The 24,619-nt window shown below is 41.7% G+C and overlaps 1 protein-coding gene across 1 annotated transcript in view; it reads right to left on the reverse strand.

The window, feature by feature from the left end:
* LOC124554035 (ankyrin-3-like) overlaps positions 1–23,344 on the reverse strand; it is a 45,311-nt gene extending 21,967 nt beyond the window's left edge. Inside the window, exons 1-3 of the mRNA XM_047128070.1 lie at positions 23,213–23,344; positions 23,043–23,090; positions 4,287–4,848 (exon numbers count right to left, since the gene is read on the reverse strand). Of these exons, the coding sequence (XP_046984026.1) occupies positions 4,287–4,848; positions 23,043–23,090; positions 23,213–23,300 (698 nt within the window). The 5' untranslated portion in view covers positions 23,301–23,344. The remainder of the gene's footprint in view (positions 1–4,286; positions 4,849–23,042; positions 23,091–23,212) is intronic.
* Between the last annotated feature and the right edge of the window lie 1,275 nt (positions 23,345–24,619).

Here is a 24,619-nt window from a genome sequence, read left to right on the forward strand (position 1 = left end):
ACTGATATGACAACTAGTCATCAGCGTAGTTTAAATACATAAAAACAACATTCCCACAGAAATAAAAATGGAAATAATCTTTACATGTACAACTTGTACCATTATCATCAGATAGTATCGGTAGCTGTTAGGGACTTGGCTGTAGGATGCACAGTTGGTAAACTACAGAAGAGTAGATTCTGAACTGTGCACCAAAGGAAATTTAGAGAAGCAAGGGTTACAGAATGTGTGATACTGAGCAGCTATTCCCTTAATACGTTTAACTGTCACCAAAATAGGCAAGTAAATATATTTGTTTCACATTGGCCAACGAGCATTCTCAATAAACTAGCGAACATTGAGCATTAAGATAAAAAAAGGCAAAGTACTCTATACATACACTTATGCAAGATATGTAATCGGAAGTTGTTATTCGAATGAAAATAGAAATTCTGTTTAATTCTTATATTCTATATATACAGTTCTATGAGACTGTGATAAGGAGATTTGCTGTAGAACGAAGGAAAGAGTTGGATTTAAATTAAGGGGACATGGGTTACATAACACAGGAGACACTGTAATGTTGTGTAAAGACGCATTAAATCATTATTAGTCATTACATGTGACTAAAGTAAACTGTGGTTGCTACAAGTGAGGAGAAAATACAGATTGATAAGTGGAAACTCTATCAGTGATGGAAGCATACATCGGAAATTCTCTTTACAAACTACTAGGACTTTTAAAGGGGAGAGAGTACGTAATATTTTGTACAGGAACCCCGTCTGGAAACGTACTGTATGCATTCTACGACAGTTTGAGTTCACATGTTTAAATCATGCAATTCTGCTTCAGGAATTGAATTAGGCATGATGTAGTACAGTTATTAGGTAACAGTCCGAAAGTAAACATAACGAAGCATCCATTTATCAGTTCCGCACATTTGTTTTCATGAAAACTTAAACATTACCTTCTGCATGTACAGTATGCTAGGTTGATTTTTTGTTTTGAGGTAATGTGAACACACAATATTTAAGTGATAATACAAACAAGAGGCTTAGCTGATAAAGGGATCTTTCGCTGTGTTTCTTTCGAATTGTTATCTAATAACTGTACTGCATCACACCCAACTCAGCTGCTCAAGCAGAAGTGGATGAGTTAAACATCTGAACTGAGACCTTCGTAGGAGGGAAACGGTATGTTTCTGGACATGGAGTCCAGTTCTCACTCCCCTCTACAAATAATATAAGTCTCTAAAGGAAATTTCTGAACACACACACACACACACACACACACACATATATATATATATATATATATATATATATATAAAATTGAAAACTATTGGGCATTAGGATTTAATGGTGCATTTGTTAAGTGATATAGCATTTAAAAATGATAATGAGACAAAAGGTCTTATGAATACTCATATTGTGGGAGATGTATCTGTAACTGCAATGTATGGGCTAGGGAAGGTCCTAACACTGTGAAGTTCTTTGGGCAGCCTTTATAAACAGCATAGAGAAGTACAAGCAAGGCCGGCAGGTTGCTAGACAACTGACAGATGTTCCACCAAGAAGGACATACAGCGTTTTGACTAATAAAACCACCTCTCCTAATGTGCTAGAGAATGGGAATGTCCAAATTACAGCATATATCCTTTGGAACAACTGAACAAAATGCGAAAGGAAATGGGAAGCGTTGTGTGGATCTGCGCATTTTGTGGATCTTTCTGAGTTGTAGAGACTGGTCTGTTGTCTCCTGAAGTGGCCGCAGGCTGTTTGAGGAGTAAGTACCTACAGCTTCCTGCAGACGTACTTGTGTCACGTCCTGCAACGGAAGTCTTCTTCATGATTCGATTCAGCACCGCACCCTTCTTCTTGGAACCTAGCACACATCTTAAGACGTGTATCTTATAACACTGTACTACTTGGGGAGAATAAACAAAGTTTGTTCTGTAACCGTAGGTATATTTCAGAAATGAACATAGAAAGTGAAGGAGAAACATAGAAATCAAGCTGCAGTAGTAATGTGGAAATTGCGGTCAGTCTGACCGTTTTCTGTACAGCACCTATTTTTTCCAAGGTTTAATATTTATGTCATGACAACATCAGAGATGGAAAGTTTTAAATTCTTTTCTGATCTCTTTGAACTGCGCTGCAGAGTTCCTGGTGTTAATGTCGGACTACACGCTTGTTGATCAACGCCATCTTTCCTTTATGCAGCATATGTCACTTGTAAGTATCTCATTGTGAACACCAGCAGATACAGCAGAGAACAATATATGTAATACTGAGTAAAGAGATTTATGGTGAATTGCACAGCAAACAGAATAAAGCCTGTAGGCTCGCTGCCCTGGCTGCTAACACTACACATCGTTGTGTCCGGTGTACATCTGCTGTGAGCAGCACATCACTGTGTCCACCACTGATGTGGCTCCTGCCGTCTTCACAGCAAATTTACCACTTATTCAGATACTTTACGCCAGAACCTATAAGCCTCTTCCACATATGCAGTTCAGTACAAGTAATGACCGCAAATAATGTTAAAACCACTTATAAATCAACGAATAATTTAGTTCTAAGATGATTTTTTTAAGCTAACCTATTCGGTAATAAACCCAGTTGGATCTAGTACTTCTTTAAATCTAACAGGTGTGTATATTACAGTTTAACAAGTCAAGGCTGCATAATATTAAACACGAATTCTTTACAGACAAATGGAAATGGTAGAAAGCGAGCACGGGAAGACCAGTTTGGATTCAATAGAAATGTTGCAAGACGTGAGGCAATACTGACCCTACGACTTATAAGATAGATCAACGGTAGGTAAACCTACGTTTGTAATATTTGGGGACATAGAGAAAGCTTTTGAGAATGTTGAGAGGAATACTCTTTTTCTAATTTTGAAGGTGGCAGGGGTCAAATACAGGGAGCGAAGGCTATTTACAATTAGCACAGAAACCAGATGGCAGCTATAACAATTGACAGGCATGACAGGGAAGCAGTGTTTGGGAAGGGACTGAGACAGAGCTGTAGCCTATCCCTGATGTTATTCAATCTATATATTGAGCAAGCAGTAAAGGGAAAAAAAGAAAAATTAGGAGTAGGAATTAAAATCCATGGAGATGAAATAAAGACTCTGAGGTTTGGCGACAACATTGCAATTCTGTCACAGACAGCAAAGGACCTGGAAGAGCAGTTGAAAGAAATGGAAAAATGGTTCAAATGGCTCTGAGCACTATGGGACTCAACTGCCGAGGTCATTAGTCCCCTAGAACTTAGAACTAGTCAAACCTAACTAACCCAAGGACATCACAAACATCCATGCCCGAGGCAGGATTCGAACCTGCGACCGTAGCGGTCTTGCGGTTCCAGACTGCAGCGCCTTTAACCGCACGGCCACTTCAGCCGGCGAAAGAAATGGACAGTGTCTTGAAAGGAGGATATAAGATGGACATCAACAAAAGCAAAAGGCGGATAATGGAATTTAGTTGAATTAAATCAGGTGATGCTGAGGGAATTAGATTAGGAAATGACAAACTTAAAGTAGATGATGAGTTTTGCTATTTCGGGAGCAAAGTAACTGAAGATAGTCGAAGTAGAGGGGATATAAAATGTAGACCAGCAGTGGCAAGGATAGCGTTTCTGAAGACGAGATATTTGTTAACATCGAGTATAGGTTCAAGCGTCAGGAACCCTTTTCTGAAAGTATTTGTATGGAGTGTAGCCATGTATGGAAGTGAAACATGGACGATAAATAGTTTGGACAAGAAGAGAATAGAAGCTTTCGAAATGTGGTGCTACAGAAGAATGCTGAAAATTAGATTGGTAGATCACATAACTAATGAGGATGTATTGAATAGAATTGGGGAGAAGAGGAATTTGTAGCACTTGACTAAAGGAAGGGATCCGTTGGTTGGACATATTCTGAGGCATCAAGGGATCACTAATTCAGTATTGCAGGGCAGCGTGGGGGGGGGGGGGGGGGTTAAAAACTGTAGAGGGAGACCCAGACATGAATATATTAAGCTGGTTCAGAAGGATGTTGGTTGCAGTAGGTACTGCACACGATAGAGTAGCATGGAGAGCTCCTTCGAACCAGTCTTTGGACTGAAGACCACAACAACAACATTAATCTAACATGAGAAATCAATGAAAGCATCGCGAGATATCAAAAAATGTCTGTCAGTGATGGTGTATTTTGCAGCACACATACACGTAAAGATACTCAGGGGCTGGAAATACACGCACACAAACAGAACTACACAGGACTGGACAACGTAGGCATGTAGCTTGTCTTGTGCTTACCTGGTTTCTGCTGCTGGCTCAGACAGCAGCTTGAGCACTTCAATCAGATCTTCAGGCTGACAATGTAGCGCATCTGCCCAGCCCTTCGTGGCCATCACGTGTAAAATATGAGTCTCTATGAAGGCGGCGGCGGCCTTCTTAAGGCTGCTACAGGAGTTCCGAATAGCGAGCACAGCTGTGGTCACCGCAGTCTCAACAGACAGCTGTGAGGCCAACTGCTGCTCGCACTGTGCCTTCAGGCCTGACAAGCCGTACTTATCAGCCACGACCAGCAGCTGGGGGGCCATTTTGGCCAGCTGCTTGGCTTGCAGGGTATACATGTAGGCCACGAGGTGGCGCAGCAACTGGCCCCCCACGTCTGGGACTGTGGCCTCCAGCGTGCCGTGGCTGAAAATAGAGGCGAACACGGGACTCCTGGCGGCCAGAACGGCCCTGTGGGCTGCCAGACGGGTGTCGCCCGCCACCAGAGTCACCACGGCGCTGTCTCCAGCGTCCAGCAGGGTGCCCAGGTCCACAGTGGGAGCCTCTTTCCCCTCCTGGACCTGTCCTGCTGTGGGCGATTCTGAAACACAGCGTCACTGAGTAGACCCTTCCCCTTGCACAGCACCCTCCATGTGAGAACATGCTTGAGCCACAAGTGGATCTGCGTCAACCATCACTTCCTAACACTAAATGAACTAGACTTCGCCATACCCCTGGTAATACCATGTGGGTCATTTTTACCCGCAGTAGAAAACCACCATTTTGTTCGTATCTGGGTGGTATTATGAGTGTCTTCATGTTGACTATACGTCTCTAAAATGAATAGTACACGGTCAAATATGAATTTTCTCTAAGTAAACATTTTTTTTATTTTAAATGTTACAGAAGAAATTCCACAATATTTCGTAAATTTGGTAAAGCATTGTTGTAATGTTTTTCTTTATAAAAAGATTGAAACTGAATCAAAACATATTGTTTATGTGAGTATCAATAGTATTTTTCCTTTTATAGAAAAATAAGATAAGCACCAAATATTAGTGAAACATTCTAAAAAGCAGTAGGTGACTAAAATGCTCTGCATTTTTTGTAGTTATTGCAATGAAGGAAATAAAACATAAGAACAAATTACTTCAGCCTATAATTATAAATATTTAAGTATATTTAAGAAAAAGGACGTGACAGAATTGCCTACTCTGAGATTCAGAAAGCCGACAACAGTTTTTGTTCGGCATCTTTTGCACACATACTTGTTGCACTTGACGTTTTATTTCCCTTTGTAGTTTTGTTGTCTGCAGGAAACCTGAATTTGAGAAGACCTTCGAACTCCGTATTGGCCAATGCCAGTATGGAGTGCCTGTAAGGGGAGACTGAGTTTTGTCTGAAGTGTGTAAGAGGCAGCGAGGTCATCTGCTACTCTGAGGATAAGGTCCCGCCGTGAATTCTTCTTAGAGGTTTTTTTTTTTTTTTTTTTTTTTTTTGGTCATTAGTCTGCTGACTGGTTTGATGCGGCCCGCCACGAATACCTTTCCTGTGCTAAACTCTTCATCTCAGAGTAGCACTTGCAACCTACGTCCTCAATTATTTGATTGACGTATTCCAATCTCTGTCTTCCTCTACAGTTTTTGCCCTCTACAGCTCCCTCTACTACCATGGAAGTCATTCCCTCATGTCTTAGCAGATGTCCTATCATTCTGTCCCTTCTCCTTATCAGTGTTTTCCACATATTCCTTTCCTCTCCGATTCTGCGTAGAACCTCCTCATTCCTTACCTTATCAGTCCACCTAATTTTCAACATTCGTCTATAGCACCACATCTCAAATGCTTCGATTCTATTCTGTTCTGGTTTTTCCACAGTCTATGTTTCACTACCATACAATGCTGTACTGCAGACGTACATCTTCAGACATTTCTTCCTCAAATTAAAGACGGTATTTAATATTAGTAGAATTCTCTTGGCCAGAAATGCCTTTTTTGCCATAGCGAGTCTGCTTTTGATGTTCTCCTTGCTCTGTCCGTCATTGGTTATTTTACTGCCTAGGTAGCAGAATTCCTGAACTTCGTTGACTTCGTGACCATCAGTTCTGAGGTTAAGTTTCTCGCTGTTCTCATTTCTACTACTTCTCATTACCTTCGTCTTTCTCCGATTTACTCTCAAACCATACTGTGTACTCATTAGACTGTTCATTCCGTTCAGCAGATCATTTAATTCTTCTTCACTTTCACTCAGGACAGCAATGTCATCAGCGAATAGTATCATTGATATCGTTTCACCTTGCATTTTAATTCCACTCCTGAACCTTTCTTTTATTTCCATCATTGCTTCCTCGATGTACAGATTGAATAGTAGGGGCGAAAGGCTACAGCCTTGTCTTACACCCTTCTTAATACGAGCACTTCGTTCTTGCTCGTCCACTCTTATTATTCCCTCTTGGTTGTTGTACATATTGTATATGACCCGTCTCTCCCTATAGCTTACCCCTACTTTTCGCAGAATCTCGAACAGCTTGCACCATTTTATATTGTCGAACGCTTTTTCCAGGTCGACAAATCCTATGAAAGTGTCTTGATTTTTCTTTAGCCTTGCTTCCATTATTAGCCGTAACGTCAGAATTGCCTCTCTCGTCCCTTTACTTTTCCTAAAGCCAAACTGATCGTCACCTAGCGCATTCTCCATTTTCTTTTCCATTCTTCTGTATATTATTCTTGTAAGCAGCTTCGATGCATGAGCTGTTAAGCTGATTGTGCGATAATTTTCGCACTTGTCAGCTCTTGCCGTCTTCGGAATTGTGTGGATGATGCTTTTCCGAAAGTCAGATGGTATATCGCCAGACTCATATATTCTACACACCAACGTGAATAGTCGTTTTGTTGCCACTTCCCCCAATGATTTTAGAAATTCTGATGGAATGTTATCTATCCCTTCTGCCTTATTTGACTGTAAGTCCTCCGAAGCTCTTTTAAATTCCGATTCTAATACTGGATCACCTATCTCTTCTAAATCGACTCCTGTTTCTTCTTCTATCACGTCAGACAAATCTTCACCCTCATAGAGGCTCTCTATGTATTCTTTCCACCTATGTGCTCTCTCCTCTGCATTTAACAGTGGAATTCCCGTTGCACTCTTAATGTTACCACCGTTGCTTTTAATGTCACCAAAGGTAGTTTTGACTTTCCTCTATGCTGAGTCTGTCCTTCCGACAATCATATCTTTTTCGATGTCTTCACATTTTTCCTGCAGCCATTTCGTCTTAGCTTCCCTGCAATTCCTATTTATTTCATTCCGCAGCTACTTGTATTTCTGTGTTCCTGATTTTCCTGGAACATGTTTGTACTTCCTCCTTTCATCAATCAGCTGAAGTATATCTTCTGTTACCCATGGTTTCCTCGCAGGTACCTTCTTTGTACCTATGTTTTCCTTCCCAACTTCTATGAGGGCCCTTTTTAGAGATGTCCATTCCTCTTCAACTGTACTGCCTACTGCGCTATTCCTTATTGCTGTATCTATATCGTTAGAGAACTTCAAACGTAACTCGTCATTCCTTAGTACTTCCGCATCCCACGTCTTTGCGTATTGATTCTTCCTGACTAATGTCTTGAATTTCAGCCTATACCTGCTCCTAGGTACGCCTTACAATCCAGTATCTGATTTCGGAATCTCTGTCTGACCTTGATGTAATCTAATCTTAGAGGTACGTAACTTAAAAATTGTGCGAGCGTTAATCATGGCGAGGTCAAGGAAAAGACACTTACAGGGCATCGTTGGGTAGCAACTCGGAGACTGTAGTATCTAGCGATTTGGTCAAAAACATCTACTCCATCCTTAGTGTCATTATAAAACTTCACTGTTTCTGGAAGTTACTTCTCAATATTCTCAGTCTTCTGACATCCAGCATGCATGTTACGCAGGATACGGATATCTTTTACCATTTCCCATCGTAATCTGTGAGGAGATGGTCGCCTGACTTGTGAGTGAGTTGCATACAGTGTGTTGTCTCCACTTCAGCGCTCATCTGCCTGTTTAATGGAGGTGAAGAAGCTGTCAGTCGTGACGTTCCATAAGGGCGATGCGACTGACATCTGCTGTAGTGTAAGAGAGCAGTGCTCCAGACAGTAGTGTAGGAGGGGCGTTGGGATTCTGCACTGTATAATATGTTGTCTCGAATGAAAAACAGCCCACAGTTGCTCAAAATTTTGTTTATTTTAAATCTAGACCAAGGTTTCTGCTATAATAATATAGCCGTCTTCAAAACTCATACACACAAATAAATGAATAATGTCTTAGACCAGCAGCTGTGTCAAGACCAATAAAATAGTTTCAAGACACATAAGCCTGTTTCGAACATAAATAAAATTACACATGGCAACGTATGTCCCCCGCCACTACCTCTGTTATACTGTCGCTGCCATGATGAAAGTAATGAAGTATAATATGTCATATGTTATTCTGTAGTTTTGCAGTGTTACTCCGCGTAGTTCTGCATGTCGCCAGTCCATAGAAAACGGAAAGCCTCGCTGACATAATGTATCATTCGACAACCGAATACTTCGTATTTAATGTTCTTTTTGGCCCAAAGTATAATATACTCTAACAGCTCGTGAATAACGTCGAGGCGTGCCCAGATCATATTTAGTGACAGCAAACCGGTGTTACCTCATATCAAACTGTGCGTTAAATAGGTATGGGTCAAAAATGACCCACATCGTACTACTGGTATAACAGATAAATTTTTCATACTTCTAGGTGAGTGAGCTAGGGGGGATGAAATTTTGGTAAGTTGTACAACCCCATAAATGATGAAAAGTCACGGGAGCGATTCGTCATGCGATGATTATAGAGGCGGGTAACGGCCTCGAAAATCCATTGTGGGTCAAAAATGACCCACATAGTACTCCTAACAGAAATATTGTTCTTCACAAGTCTGTACAACAATACGACATTCTTCCTGTGTCAAAATAATAAGTCATGTGAATACCCACATATCCTTAACGACACCATTTGATCCAGCACATCTTAGATTCCACCTTCAATGAAGTGGACAAAGTCATGACGAAACTGTATTACTAATGGTTTGTGACAAAACGGCGACAAATCAGCGTCCATGTACCTGTCGTGGATGGCCACGTACTCCGACACTTTGTTGCTGATTTAAGAAATAAAATCGCTGGAGGAGTAAAATGCGAGGAAAAAGTAAGAATCCGAACAAAACATAGAAAAAAGATGTTAGCCTCTAAAACTGACTGCTAACACGCCAGTAAAATGCTTCCAAAAGCGCGTTTGTTGTGTTGCATCTTGTAAATGTGTGACCTGGACTCTGTGATGTAAGGAACTGAAAAACGGAATACTTTTGAAATGTGTTGTTAAAGGCACACCGTGAAAAGTCAAAGGGACTAATAAGATAACAAACAACGAAATCAATAAAATAATGCTGGCTAGAAGGGGTTTGTTGATTATCTGTTTAGGTGAAATGGACATATATATATATCATCAGAAAAATACCAGAGGAAGTCCACGGTTGAAGTTCGAGAATCAAACTACGAGAGATGCCAGCTGCTACAGCCACACAGAGGTGGCAAAATCATGAGATAGCGGTATGCCCTTTCACATATGGCGGTAGTCCAGCCTACAAAAGGTATGAAGCGGCAGTTTATTGGCCGAGCTGTCGATTGTATTCAGGTAATTCACATGAAAAGGTTTCCAGCTTGATTATAACCGCACGACGGAGATTAATAAACTTTGAACGCTGATTAGGAGGAGGAGGTAGACAAATGGGACATTCCATTTCGGAAATCGTTAGACAATTCAACATTTGGAGATCCACGGCGTCAAGAGTACCTCTGACCACAAACAAGGCAGTGGTCGACGGCGTTCATTTAGAGGCCGAGAGCAGCGGCGTTTGTCAGTGCTAAGAGGCGAGGAACACTACGCGAAACAACCGCAAAAGTCAATGTGAGACGTACGATAAACGTATCCGTTAGGACAGTGCAGCGAAATTACGTTAATGGGCTATCACAGCAGGTGGCCAACGTGTGTGCATTTGCATAACGGCGGGACTTCCCCTGCAGCCCTTCTCCTGTGCTCGTGATCCCACTGGTTGGACCCTAGACGACTGGAAGACGGTGGTCTGATTGGATGAGTCCCGATTAAAGTTGGTAAGATCTGATTGTAGAGTTCGAGGATGGTGCAGACCCCGACGAAGTCATGGCGCAAGTTGTCAACAAGACACAGCGCAAGCTGGTGCTAGCTTCATACTGGTGTGGACTGTGATTACATGGAGTGGACTGGGTCCTCTGGTCCAACTGAGCCGATCATTGGCTGGAAATGGTTATGTTTGGCTGCGTGGAGACAATACACGATCGGGCTGTAACTATGAGATAAGTATTTGTTCGCTAAGTATAAAAAAAAATTGATTATCACATGAAGCTACAACAATTCCAAAACTTTTCTGTGCCTAATGCAATTTATATATTTCCCCTCACTTTGCAAATTTGCCAATATCGTACATTCAACTTTATTTAGTATACTCTGCCAAAGAGGACGGTGTCTTCTGTAAGTACTGTTTGTTTTTCGCTATGACGAGTCTGGTAAAGGTAGTAATCAAAATGTTACAGCCCTGGAAAACTCCAGGTTTCTGGTGTGGAAGCATGATCTTCAATATTTCAAAATGGTTCTAATGGCTCTGAGCACTATGGGACTCAACTGCTGTGGTCATAAGTCCCCTAGAACTTAGAACTACTTAAACCTAACTAACCTAAGGACAGCACACAACACCCAGTCATCACGAGGCAGAGAAAATCCCTGACCCCGCCGGGAATCGAACCCAGGAATCCGGGCGTGGGTTCAATATTTCAACATCCAGGCGTGCAGTACTTACTATATAGCTACTCTAATCCATTGTCAAAATTTTGTTCACATGATGATGAACAAGGCAAAAGATATGAAACATCGCCAGAACTAAGGCTTGATGGAGCAGGTGGGAAGGAAACAGAAAAGGGCTAGACCCTCTCATCGATGTGGTGATTATCTGTGGATGTCAGGAGATTGCATTAAGGCCCCCTTAATGACTTAGATCCTACTGAAATTGATAAACAAGATGACAAGTACATGGGTAACTTTCGTGCAATTATAAAGCACGTTTCTGAGGACAGGCCTATGACTGTGCTGCATCTATGTGGGGGAATTCCTGTGGGCCTTATGCATTCATACAACAGAACTACCATTTAGCTGTTTATTCTCACTGTGGAGCTCATAATTTCTGCAAAATCCATCTGTTTTTCGTTATTGAGTATCCCAGTTGAAGCAAAAAAATTTCTTAGTTCCATTATTGTCTGTTTGAAAGGAAAATTAACTGTCACAATTTATAGTTACAATCAGACTATACCTCCTCTGCGTTTCCGAACAAAATACAATTCAGTGGATTTGGCTCCACCTAGATCCCTGGAGCCGGAACTCAACATTGAAATGACCAACAATCAGTGAGAGCTGTTTTCCAACTCAGAAGCCTACTTCTCGCCGCTAAATTGTCGTCATCGATAGCGTAGAGACAGTAGCATGAATCGGCCAACTCTCGTCGATGGGAACTGTCCACAGTGATCCCTGGGTTTCCTTAAATAGTTATTCTCCAGGAAGAACCGTGCTGTCCCACTCTAACTCGTGACCGTATACGGGCACGGTTTGCGATAAGGCCAGCGACCTCTTACTTTTGCCTGTCGAGATATCTATTGGTCTGTAGTTCTTGGTGCGCCTTCTGAAAATCTTGCGTGGCTGCTATGGACTGCATGAGTGTTACATTCTGTGGCATACATGGTACAACCATAATTCATGTTGCCACTGCCCGCCATTCTCCCCCAAAAGTGCATCTAGGCCACAGCAGGCCCTGGAGGCCTCGACCGTGTTGGAGCATTCACCATTCTGGGGAAGGGGGGAGGGGGACGATCCACTTCTATTCATATGGGATGAGAGAGTGACGAATTGTGGCTGGCCACAGGAGGTCTTGGGTTGGAGGAAATGGTAGATGGCGCAAAGAGAGTCGCATTACAGGCATTGGAGTGCAAGAAGGAGTTATGGCACCCATTAGTGGTTTGGATCCATGATGGGCCCATACATCATACATATGCCAGCAGCAACAGCCTCTTTGCAGCAACTGGAATTCAAACATTGCCTGCCAAATCAAATGGAGAATAAATGGAGGGTGTCCACAGCTGCACTGGATCCTGCAAAGAAAACCTACACAATCCATTGATACAAGAAGGTATGTGGCTGTTCTGATTCTAGGGAAAATGGTGATTTGTGAGGATGACCATGTGGACTGATGAAATTAAATTGAATAGCAAGAATCAGAATTCTGCTGATGATAATTGGGGCCATTGTCAGTGACAAAGGCTTGTGTGACGCCTTTAAGGGCGAACAACCATGCAACAATCTGGATCGTCTTCGCTGAGGTTGTGAATGGCATGAAAAACACAAAGCAGAACCCACTGCTCACAATCAAAATCAGACGCCACACAGATCCAAGGAATGGGCCAGCAAAGTCCAAATTGAAGACAGGACCAATGAGTCACCATAGGAGGCCATGGAAAATACTGACAGGAGGGCACAGCTTGCTTGTTTTGACATGTGAGGCACCTTTTCACCATTCTCGCATAAAATGTCTCCATACCCTTCCAGTGGATGTATTGCTAGGAGAGTCAAAATGACTTCCCAATGCCATAGGGTTCTGGGAATGAGGACCTGAGCATGGCCCATCGCGACCTTTATCAGCGCAATGTGATGCAAGGATAAAGACTTTTGCTGCGTGCCGGCCGCGGTGGCCGTGCGGTTCTAGGCGCTGCAGTCCGGAACTGTGGGACTGCTACGGTCGCAGGTTCGACTCCTGCCTCGGGCATGGATGTGTGTGATGTCTTTAGGTTAGTTAGGTTTAAGTAGTTCTAAGTTCTAGGGGACTGATGACCTAAGATGTTAAGTCCCATAGTGCTCAGAGCCATTTGAACCATTTTTTTGCTGCGTGCTACAGAAGGCTTGGAGGTCTGGGTACATGAGACATTACTTTGTCTGCAGGCTGTCTTTCTGTTGTATAATGCAAATCCTCCTGGAGGACATGGCCTGTCACTGTGTGATATCCCACAAAGCGTGCATCACTTGGAAGATGGGTTTTTGATGATGGCAGTCTCACTGTCCTCATGAAAACAGACTTCTGGATCCTCATGAAATTCTGGGTTGTGACTAACATGAAATCGCGATAGGATATCGGCATTGGCATGGGCGGCATTAGGGTGATATTGGATACAATAGGCATATCCTGAGAGAAACGGGGCCCACAGTGGCAACTTGCTGAATACTTGAAGAGACGCATTAGAGGCTTATGATATGTCATGAGTGTGAAACGGTGGCTATAGATGCAGGCAGGGAAGCGTTTGCTGCCAAAGATGATGACCAAAGCCTCCTTTTCTATGTAGTTCCGCTATCCTGCTGTAAGTATCTTGGCTACAAATGCAGTGGGTCGCTCCACGCCATTCTCAATATGGGACAAAAGTCTGCCAGTCAGCATCGGCCACTGATACCAATGGTTTCGTTGGATTGTATGCCATGAGACAGGTAGGTCGAAGAGGCCCTTCTTCAGGTTTTGGAACACCTTATTGCATTAGGATGGCCACTTCGAGGGAACTCTGTTACAGAGCGAGTGGTGCCAGCATCGCTGAAGCATGGGGCATGAATGGTCTATAACAGTTTGGCTGACTTCGGCTGGAATGCATCTAACGAGGCTAGTAATTTTTGGATGGTAGGCACACAATGTGGTGTAAGCCATATGCCTGAAGTTGTGTCCTAAATATTCGATCTGGTGGATGGAAAAATAACATATGCCAAGTTTACAACGAAGGTAAGCTTCTGTGAATGGGGAGAAGAGCAACATCAGCAGTATACTTTCCTACAACCAGAAAATTGTCAAGGTAGCTCATGGTCTCTGAGACGTCCTTTAAGTGTTACTCATCGCCACCCGCCACCCCCCCCCCCCCCCCCGTGAACCATGGACCTTGCTGTTGGTGGGGAGGCTTGCGTGACTCAGCAATACAGCAATACAGATGGCCATATCGTAGGTGCAAACACAATGGAGGGGTATCTGTTGAGAGGCCAGACAAATGTGTGGTTCCTGAAGAGGTGTAGCTGCCTTTTCAGTACTTGCAGAGGCCACAGTCTGGATGACTGACACTGATCTGGCCTTGTAACACTAACCAAAACGGCCTTGCTGTGCTGGTACCGTGAACAGCTAAAGCAATGGGAAACTACAGCCGTAATTTTGCCCGACGGCATGCAGCTTCACTGTATGGTTAAATGATGATGGCGTCCTCTAGGGTAAAATATTCCATTGGTAAAATAGTCCCCCATTCGGATCTCCGATCAGGGATTACTCAACAGGATGTAGGTATCAGAAGAAAGAAAATTGGCGTTCTACAGATCGGTGTGCGGAATGTCAGATCCCTTACATGGGCAGGTAGATTAGAGAATTTAAACAGGGAAATGGATAGGTTAAAGTTAGATATAGTGGGAATTAGTGAAGTTCGGTGGCAGGAGGATCAAGACTTTTGGTCAAGTAAATACAGGGTTATAAATACAAAATCAAAGAGGGGTAATGCAGGAGTAGGTTTAATAATGAATAAAGAAATAGGAGTGCAGGTAAGCTACAACAAACAGCGTAGTGAAAGCCTTATTGTGGCCAAGATAGACATGCAGCCCATGACTACCACAGTAGTACAAGTTTATATGCCAACTAGCTCTGCAGATGATGGAGAAATTGATGAACAGTATGATGAGATAAAAGAAATTATTCAGGTAGTGGAGGGAGACGAATATTTAATAGTCATGGGTGACTGGAATTCGAGAATAGGAAGAGAAGGAAACATAGTAGGTGAATATGGATTGGGGATTAGAAAAGAAAGAGGAAGCTGTCTGGTAGAATTTTGCACAGATCATAACTTAATCATAGCTAACACTTGGTTCAAGAATCATAAAAGAAGGTTATATACATGGAATCATCCGGGAGATACTAGGAGGTATTAGATAGGTTATAAAATGGCAAGGCAGAGATTTAGGAACCAGGTTTTAAATTGTAAGACATTTCCAGGAGCAGATATGGACTCTGACCGCAATCCATAGGTTATAAACTAGATTGAAACTGAAGAAACTGCAAAAGGGTGGGAATTTAAGGAGATGGGACCTGGATAAACCGACTAAACCAGAGGTTTTCCAGAGCTTCAGGGACGGCATAATGGAAGGATTGACGAGAATGGGGGAAAGAAATACAGTAGAAGAAGAATGGGTAGCTCTGAGGGACGAAGTAGTGAAGCCAGCAGAGAATCAAGTAGGTAAAAAGACGAGGGCTGGTAGAAATCCTTGGGTAACAGAAGACATATTGAATTTAATTGATAAAAGGAGAAAATATAAAAATGCAGTAAATGAAGCAGGCAGAAAGAAATACAAAGGTCTCAAAAATGAGATCGACAGGAAGTGCAAAATTGCTAAGCAGGGATGGCTAGAGGACAAATGTAAGGATGTAGAGGCTTATCTCACTAGGGGTAAGATAGATACTGCCTACGGGAAAATTAAAGATACCTTTGGAGAAAAGAGAGCCACTTGTATGAATATCAAGAGCTCAGATGGAAATCCAGTTCTAGGCAAAGAAGGGAAAGCAGAAAGGTGGAAGGACTATATAGAGGGTCTATACAAGGGCGATGTACTTGAGGACAATATTATGGAAATGGAAAAGGACGTAGATGAAGATGAAATGAGAGGTACGATACTGTGTGAAGAGTTTGACAGAGCACTGAAAGACCTGAGTCGAAACAAGGCCCCAGGAGTAGCCAACATTCCATTAGAACTACTGACGGCCTTGGGAGAGCCAGTCCTTACAAAACTCTGCCATCTGGTGAGCAAGATGTATGAGACAGGCGAAATGCCCTCATACTTAAAGAAGAACATAGTAATTCCAATCCCAAAGAATGCACTTGTTGACAGATGTGAAAATTACCGAACTATCAGTTTAATAAGTCACAGCTGCAAAATACTAACACGAATTCTTTACAGGCGAATGGAAATACTGGTAGAAGCCGACCTCGGGGAAGATGAGTTTGGATTTCATAGAAATGTTGGAACACATGAGGCAATACTGACCTCATGACTTATCTTAGAAGAAAAGCAAACCTACTTTTCTTGCATTTGTGGACTTAGAGAAACCTTTTGACAATGTTAACTGGAATACTCTCTATCAAATACTAAAGGTGGAAGGGGTAAAATACAGGGAGTGAAAGGCTATTTACAATTTGTACAGAAACCAGAAGGCAGTTATAAGAGTTGAGGGGCACGAAAGGGAATCAGTTGGTGGGAAGGGAGTGAGACAGGGTTGTAGCCTCTCCCCGATGTTATTCAATCTGTATATTGAGCAAGCAGTAAAGGAAACAAAAGAAAAATTCGAAGTAGATATTAAAATCCATGGAGAAGAAATAGAAACTTTGAGGTTCACCGATGACATTGTAATTCTGTCAGAGACAGCAAAGGATTTGGAAGAGCAGTTGAACAGAATGGATAGTGTCTTGAAAGGAGGATATAAGATGAAAAACAACAAAAGCAAAACGAGGATAATGGAATGTAGTCGAATTAAGTCGGGTGATGCTGAGGGAATTAGAGTAGGCAATGAGACACTTAAAGTAGTAAAGGATTTTGCTATTTGGTGGGCAAAATAACTGATGATGGTCGCAGTAGAGAGGATATAAAATGTAGACTGGCAATGACTAGGAAAGCGTTTGTGAAGAAGAGAAATTTGTTAACATCGAGTATCGATATAAGCGTCAGGAAGTCGTTTCTGAAAGTATTTGTATGGAGTGTAGCCATGTATGGAATTGAAACATGGACGATAAATAGTTTGGACAAGAAGAGAACAGAAGTTTTCGAAATGTAGTGCTACAGAAGAATGCTGAAGATTGGTAGATCACATAACTAATGAGGAAGTATAGAATAGAATTGGGGAGAATAGAAGTTTGTGGCACAACTTGACAAGAAGAAAGGACCGGTTGATAGGACTAGTTCTGTGGCATCAGGGGATCATAAATTTAGCATTGGAGGGCAGTGTGTAGGGTAAAAATCGTAGAGGGAGACCAACAGATGAATACACTAAGCAGATTCAGAAGGATGGAGGTTGCAGTAAGTACTGGGAGATGAAGAAGCTTGCACAGGGTAGAGTGGCATGGAGAGTGCATCAAACCAGTCTCAGGACTGAAGACCACACCAACAACATAGTACCTCCAAAAAATTGATGTAACTTTGGCGATGCCAAACGGAAGCTATGTATATTGGAGCAATCCAAAAGGAGTGGCTATGATGTTTATGATTTTAGTCTCCTGGGAGCCGTGACGCAGTGTGAGGTGTAGATACGCATCATGAAGATCATTTTGGGCAAATAAGCATAATGAAGGTCATTTTTGGCAAATACCATAGACCCAGCGAGATGTAAACAGTCTCCTGAAGCATGGGAGTGGTATATCTGACGACTACAGATTAGGCATTCACAGTGTCCTGGAAGTCATCACCAATGCAGCCAGCGCCTGATGGTTTCTCCACAGTCAAATAGGAAGGGCCCTTTGGCTGTGTGTTACTGGGATGATGACGCCCTCATCCTGAAGATGTTGCAAGTCCTGTTGATGCTTATCCTGGTATGCAAACTCGACGCTACGGACCTTAAATAATTTTGGAGTTTGGAGCTGCAGTAGGTGTAAGGGATATATGCGACTGGATCCCCAGGATGCTCACTGGCAGAACACTGGTCCTAATTTAACCAAGATGTAGGTGGTGTAGGGAGAGGCCCAGTGCTTGGACTGCATCAGAATTGGCGCAGAACTCAAGCCCCAAGGCATGGAATAAGTCTATGCTGGACAGGTTAGAGACCTGAGGGGCCACAACCATCAGAATCCAAGCTGGAGTTACTGTAACGCCACAGTAGCGTTTACTATGGAAAAGTCCTCTAACAGGTATGTCCTGTAACAGAAATGGTGTTTTTACTAAAACTACATAACTCTGTTGTGAAGGGGTGCCTGGAGGAGACTTAATGGCTTGTGTAGCCCAGTCGATTACTGTAGCTGATGACCCAGTGTTAGTCTGGAAGTTGACTGGCTTGCGTTACAACTTGACTTGTATAGACAGCAACTGAGTGGACTGCAAGAGTATATATAGGTACCAGCGCCGCTTTTGTAAAATATGGTTGGGAAGAATATTCCTTGGTGTCGCCCAGTCACCAGTCCACAGACATAGAAGTGGAGGTGTGGCAAATTTCAGCTTTGTGGGCACACTAACAGCTAGTAACACAATTCACCTTGTGGAAATGGCATTGAGGACTGTCCCTGACTTGTGCTACAACCAATGTTCTTCCAATTTGGGTTATGTGGCAAATACAAGAATTGGGTCTTCGATAAATGCTGCTGCTGTGGCAGCCTGCTCAGAAGCTCGAATGATAGGAAGTCATGAGATTAGCAATGGATCTTTGAGGTTCAGAAGATTCTATTGGAGGTTTTCATCAGGAAAGTGAGCTAAAATCTAGTCACAGATGAGAGCTGATGCACAAGGGATGCATTGTGGCACATGGGGACCAGCATTCCTGGGAGAGACCCCGGACCCTAGATATTGATTTAGGAATGTAGATTCTGACAGCTAAAGAACTTGCATTGAGCCGCAGCAATGTGTATCTGAGCATTGAAGTTTTATACGGCTTTCATGCATTCATGGCTGGACTATGGGTGCATGGTTCATGCATTGGCGAGGCCTTTTGATTTGAATTGACACTGTCCACCTTGAGGGTCTCCAGTTGGCCACAGGTCGCTATAGGACAAGTCCCATACCCAGCCTATGTGCAGAGGCTGGGGAGGGGGGGGGGGGGGGGTCACCAGCAGCTCCACCTACTGCATCAGGCATGCAAGTTCCTCACAGCTCCAACTTCACCCACACTCTATAATGTTGCTCATCCCACTTATTTCCAACCGTTTAAGAGCCACAATGCCACTTGCGATCCACGTGCAACATGTGCTGGAGTCCCTCAGTGAGGAGCCAGTACTGCTCCAAATCGAGGGTTTTAACTGCTTGCTGCCATGGTTACTGGAGAGACCCAGAGTGATTTTAGATTTGGGGCGCTACAAGAGAGATTACGCTCCTGCTTCCGCTTTTAATGAGATATTTTCTGACATTTTACCTGGGCACCACAACAATATAGCTGTTTTTATGCACGCATCGCTACAGGCGGATCCTGTTGGTTGCTACGTTTTTTTGACAGATCTTGTCCTCAAGATCAGACTGCCTTAAGCGTTTACTGTCTTTTATGCAGAATTTTATGCGATCTTGCGGTCATTGGAGTAGGTGAGACGTTCTTCCAGTGATAAATTTCTTGTGTCATCCGATTTTCTACGTTCCCTTCACCCTGTGAGACGTTTGTACTCAGCAGGGAAGCTAGTCCCTGCTCCAACTACAACGACTGGGGATTTAGGTGTCTTTTTGCTGGGTACAAAAACACATCGGAATTGTGAAGAATGAAAGGACAGATCTGGCCGCCAAGAGGATTGTCTCGATTCTCAAGTATTACAGTGTGCCATCCTCCTGTATGCTATCACCTCGATGTTGAGCTTAAGAGAGTCTTGCATCAGTGGGAGGGTGAGTGGCTGGAGGAGACTTTGGTCCACAAAGAAAGCTCTGTTCTGGAGAACAGATGTAGCGTAAGTGCATAGGAAACACGACAGAACCCAAAACACATGTGCTGCATTCCACTTCGTAATGTATTCAAGAGTTAATAAGAATCTAGATACTTGTATAGAATTCTTCTACCTAGGAAAAGCGTTCTACAGCGTGAAATGACTAGAAATACTGGGAAATTTGGGTATACAATAATATATATAGGAACACAAAAGAAGCTATAAGAACGGAAGACTATGAGAAAAGAGATGTGCTTAATGAGGGTGTAACTTAATGAAACGGTGTTTCTCCGCCACTGTCTAATCTGTACATTTAGGAAACCGTAATAAAATAAAAGACAAACGTAGGAGTAGGATTAACAGTCATGGTTATAAGTGCCATGGGGAAGATTCGCTGAAAACATTACTGTCAGTGAAGATCGGGAAGAATTATTAGGTCTGTTGCGTGGAATGGGGAGTCAAATGAATGCAAATATGTACTTAGTGTGAACAAATGAACGATTAACGTAATGAGGAATACCAGAAACGAGATTAGCGTTAAATTTAACGTCAAAGTCTGGGATTACAAAATAGATGAAGGAATTTTGCTTCCTTGAAAGCAAAATTACAGATGAAGGACAAAGTAAGGCGGATTTCAGAGGCAGACATGCAGAGGGAAAGATGGCTTTCCTCCGTCGAAGGTGTCTATTACAACCAAACATAAGGAAAATATTTCTAAGATTTTACGTCCTGGTACGAATTTTCAACATGGAACGTGAGATAACCAGTTCTACTCTGAAGGTAAGAGGTTGGCACAGGGAGGAAGTTGCGACAGTGCATCAGACTAGGCAGAAGGTAAATGACACAAACTGAACAGATACATGAGATGCTCAAATGTCACTGACATTAGACTTGCAGTGTATATCCTACAACAACTAACTCCCAATATTTTACATGAAAGTTATGAGTCACCTGTCTGTAACCACTGGGTAACTCAACCAAACCATCCTGCCTTCCAGAAATATACATGACATGATGTGGCAGTACGTCATGTAAACAGCTGAAAACCTACTCTGGGGAACTAGATGGAATACATAGATTTCATTCATGTTTTAATGCAACACTTCACCACAGTTTTGGTCTTATCAAAACGAAATACACCATTATATGAACTCTTTAGAAAAAGGTGCCCTACACAAAATTCCAGGGAACTCTAATTGGATGTTACAAATGTGGAAAACCTCAAATTATTAAAATAATTAATTCATACAATCAAATGTATTGAATTCTTTGCAATTAGGAATAAAAATAATTTGGCTTTCCGAGGAATATTCCTATCTTTGTATTTGTGTATACCTTAGAGCGTTGACACAGAAATTGTTCTTCTGTAAATAGCTTGCGTGATTTGACTAAAGCCTTTGTGCTGTTCAGCCTGCTATTAGCAATTATAAAATCAGTAACTCATCAGTTAACCGGCTAAAAACTTGTCTCATCACAGGAAGTTTCTGTGACATCAGAACAAGGAGTTACATTTTTGTATAGCCTAGCGTCCCCTTATGCTTCAAATTTCTGGTAACAATCTGCACACAGCAGGCGTTAAGTATGTGTGAAATTAAATTATTGCTTACAGACGACACCAACGTGGTTACTTAAAATTTATGATCTACAGACATCAATTACGTCCCATTCTAGAATGACATTTTGTTTACCATGTGGTTCCTTTGAAACAGTGTACATATCAACTACATACTGCCGGCCGCGGTGGTCTCGCGGTTCTAGGCGCTCAGTCCGGAACCGCACCACTGCTACGGTCGCAGGTTCGAATCCTGCCTCGGGCATGGATGTGTGTGATGTCCTTAGGCTAGTTAGGTTTAAGTAGTTCTAAGTTCTAGGGGACTGATGACCACAGATGTTAAGTCCCATAGTGCCCAGAGCCATTTGAACCATTTTTGAACTACATACTTCTTCGAAAATGTGGATCAACTTGTAGTTACTTTCTGTAACGTATTGTTACAGAAAGTAAATAGCAATAATTTGATGGACATTCACTCAGATAGCAATCATAATAGGGAACATGACATATCTCACACTGTGAAGAGGAACATGGTTTATTATTGATTTACTATTGTTACTAACAAGAGAATCATAATGCTACTGGTATAGTTACAGCATGTGCCATGTAACTGGCTCTTAAGGTCATACCTGTCTTCCTAAAATAACCATTATTTACAAGAAAAGAGAAACTAGTATGTTGTTCAAAATAAACTGAAGGAGTAAGTGCTACAAGTTATCTATATAGATGGGAATACTTAACACTCCTTCAAAATTTACTGTTTGTGTCCATGTGAAGGTTCTATGGAACTATGTTTTACATAAAAGCAAATCTTCAGCTGAACCACAATGATGACATCCACTATTAATTTAAAAACTCTGCCACTGATGAAAGGACACGTTGGAAGCAAACGTACCATAATTTTGAACCCATATCTTAATGAATTTAAACAGATAAGAAACAGGATTATAAGGTAGTCAGCACAAGCATTACAATTTCTGATGGATACCTCCTGAGATGATTACCACTATCAGATTCCTGTTTTTAATTGGTTATATAAATATTGTGAACGTGAGAAGGTTTTTCTGTACTCAATATAAATTTATGGAAGGCGATGTACAATGTACTACTGTAATCCTGGAATACATGTCAAATACCTGTATATCACGACTACTTATGTGAAATAGATTCTGTTTAGCTTCGTCTATTCATGTGTTATATTGATCTAGACGGGACCACTAAACCTTTATGAAAATAATTTAGAAAAAGGCCATGATTACCACTCTCAAGGTGTACCAACACGTATGTAACACATATGTAAACTGTATTCCAACTCATACCGACTATAAAAACAAAAGTAATAATATAGAAACTCAGTGAACTTAGAGATTTTATGCATAATAATCAAATGACCCAAATCAGTTATTAAATCATCAAATACGTCTACCGATGAGATAAGTTTGCACTGCATGAATTTCTTGAACCATGAAAAGTTTCTGGAAGTAATGGAAAATTATGACACTTACTCATATTGTCAGTTCCAAAGTGGTAGACTGTGACTTCGGGATCTAATCCTGAAAAACAAATATATAAAATACTTAATGAAAATATTGAATATGTTTTTCATTACCTACTAAAACTGGTTATTCATTATCATATACAGACTTATGTCAATTTATACAAGTAAAATCTTTACCTGTACTGGGATGAGAGTCGCTATAGTCGGCAGCAGTGAGAATTGCGACAAAAATGCAGATGAACCAACTAACGCTTCTGCAGAACATGATGCAAGGACAATGCTGTCAGGCCAAATAAACAACTGCTGGAGAATCTGTAAATTTATGAGTAAATATATCTCCACAATTCATTTACTTTCAACAAACTGGATAGAAAATCTAAATTAATATAATAACCTAATTTGGATTACGATGGTTAATGCGGAAACCACACTAGGAGGTTCGAGAAATCGTTAAGCTAACTATCCAAGAGTACTCTGTCAAAATTTCAAAGCGAAATTCGCATTCGTACAGAAGGAAATTCTTCCCATATAAGATTTATCAGGGGATGAATTACTGGAGAAATGTGTAGGTGGCCACACACAAAATGCTAATGAAACTTTTAATTCCACTATTTGGTGATTAGCTCCCAAACACTTGCACTCCGGACTAAAAGTGGTTGATTTGGCGTCGTATTTAGCAGCTGGCTTATTCAATGAAGGAAATTCATGCCTTCTGATGGCCATGAACGAGGCAGGAATTTTAGGAGACACGTAAAGCTTCAGTTATGCCGAACAAATGGATAACCAGGGCGTATGCTGGCAGAATCGACGTAGCTCATTGAAACGAAGGAAGGTCGGATAGCTCGGAAAGCACTGCTGCAAGCGCAAAACGAAGCCTCTGAGAAAGAAGAAGGATTACTATATGGCTCTGGAATCGCAGATCAATTGGTAAGCATTTTACATTATTGTTGACTTCCTTGAATTTCCAGTTTCCAAGAATTGATTTCTCAAACGCGTTCATTTCCAAATGACTATTTTGACATTTGCGTCCAGTCTAACTCAAAAAGTATTGAATCGATCATTATTAAATGTGATAATATGATTGTGTATGAAATTACTAATTATATGAACCAACTTATGAGGAGATGTCACGATTGCACGGGTGTTTTTCTTCGCCTAAATGGAGAAAAAAACGTGAAAATCGCAGTAAATTGTTCCAACGCCTGCACAGTTTTTAATTTTCATTATTTTCACCTGCATTGAGGCTCATATTCTTAGAAAATAAGTTAGTAATGTAAAATCAAATCCTCTCTGATTTCAGATGAAAATCGGAATGGCTACACTGTACGTAATTGGAGAACTATACTCACAATCTTCAGTGGATATCACAGAGCAACTCTGTTATTTTTGGCTGAAATTAATCAAAAAATTCACAAAAACTCACGGACTTTGAACATCGTCTGGCGATTAGACGTCACTTTTATAATACGTCTGTATGCAAGATTTCCACACTCCTACACATCCCTAGGTCCACTATTTGACATGTAATGGTGAGATGGAAACGTGAAGCACCAAATACAGCACAAAAGCGTACCGACCGACCTT

This window comes from Schistocerca americana, chromosome 11 (genome assembly GCF_021461395.2).
Source record: "Schistocerca americana isolate TAMUIC-IGC-003095 chromosome 11, iqSchAmer2.1, whole genome shotgun sequence".
NCBI classification, from domain to species: domain Eukaryota; kingdom Metazoa; phylum Arthropoda; class Insecta; order Orthoptera; family Acrididae; genus Schistocerca; species Schistocerca americana.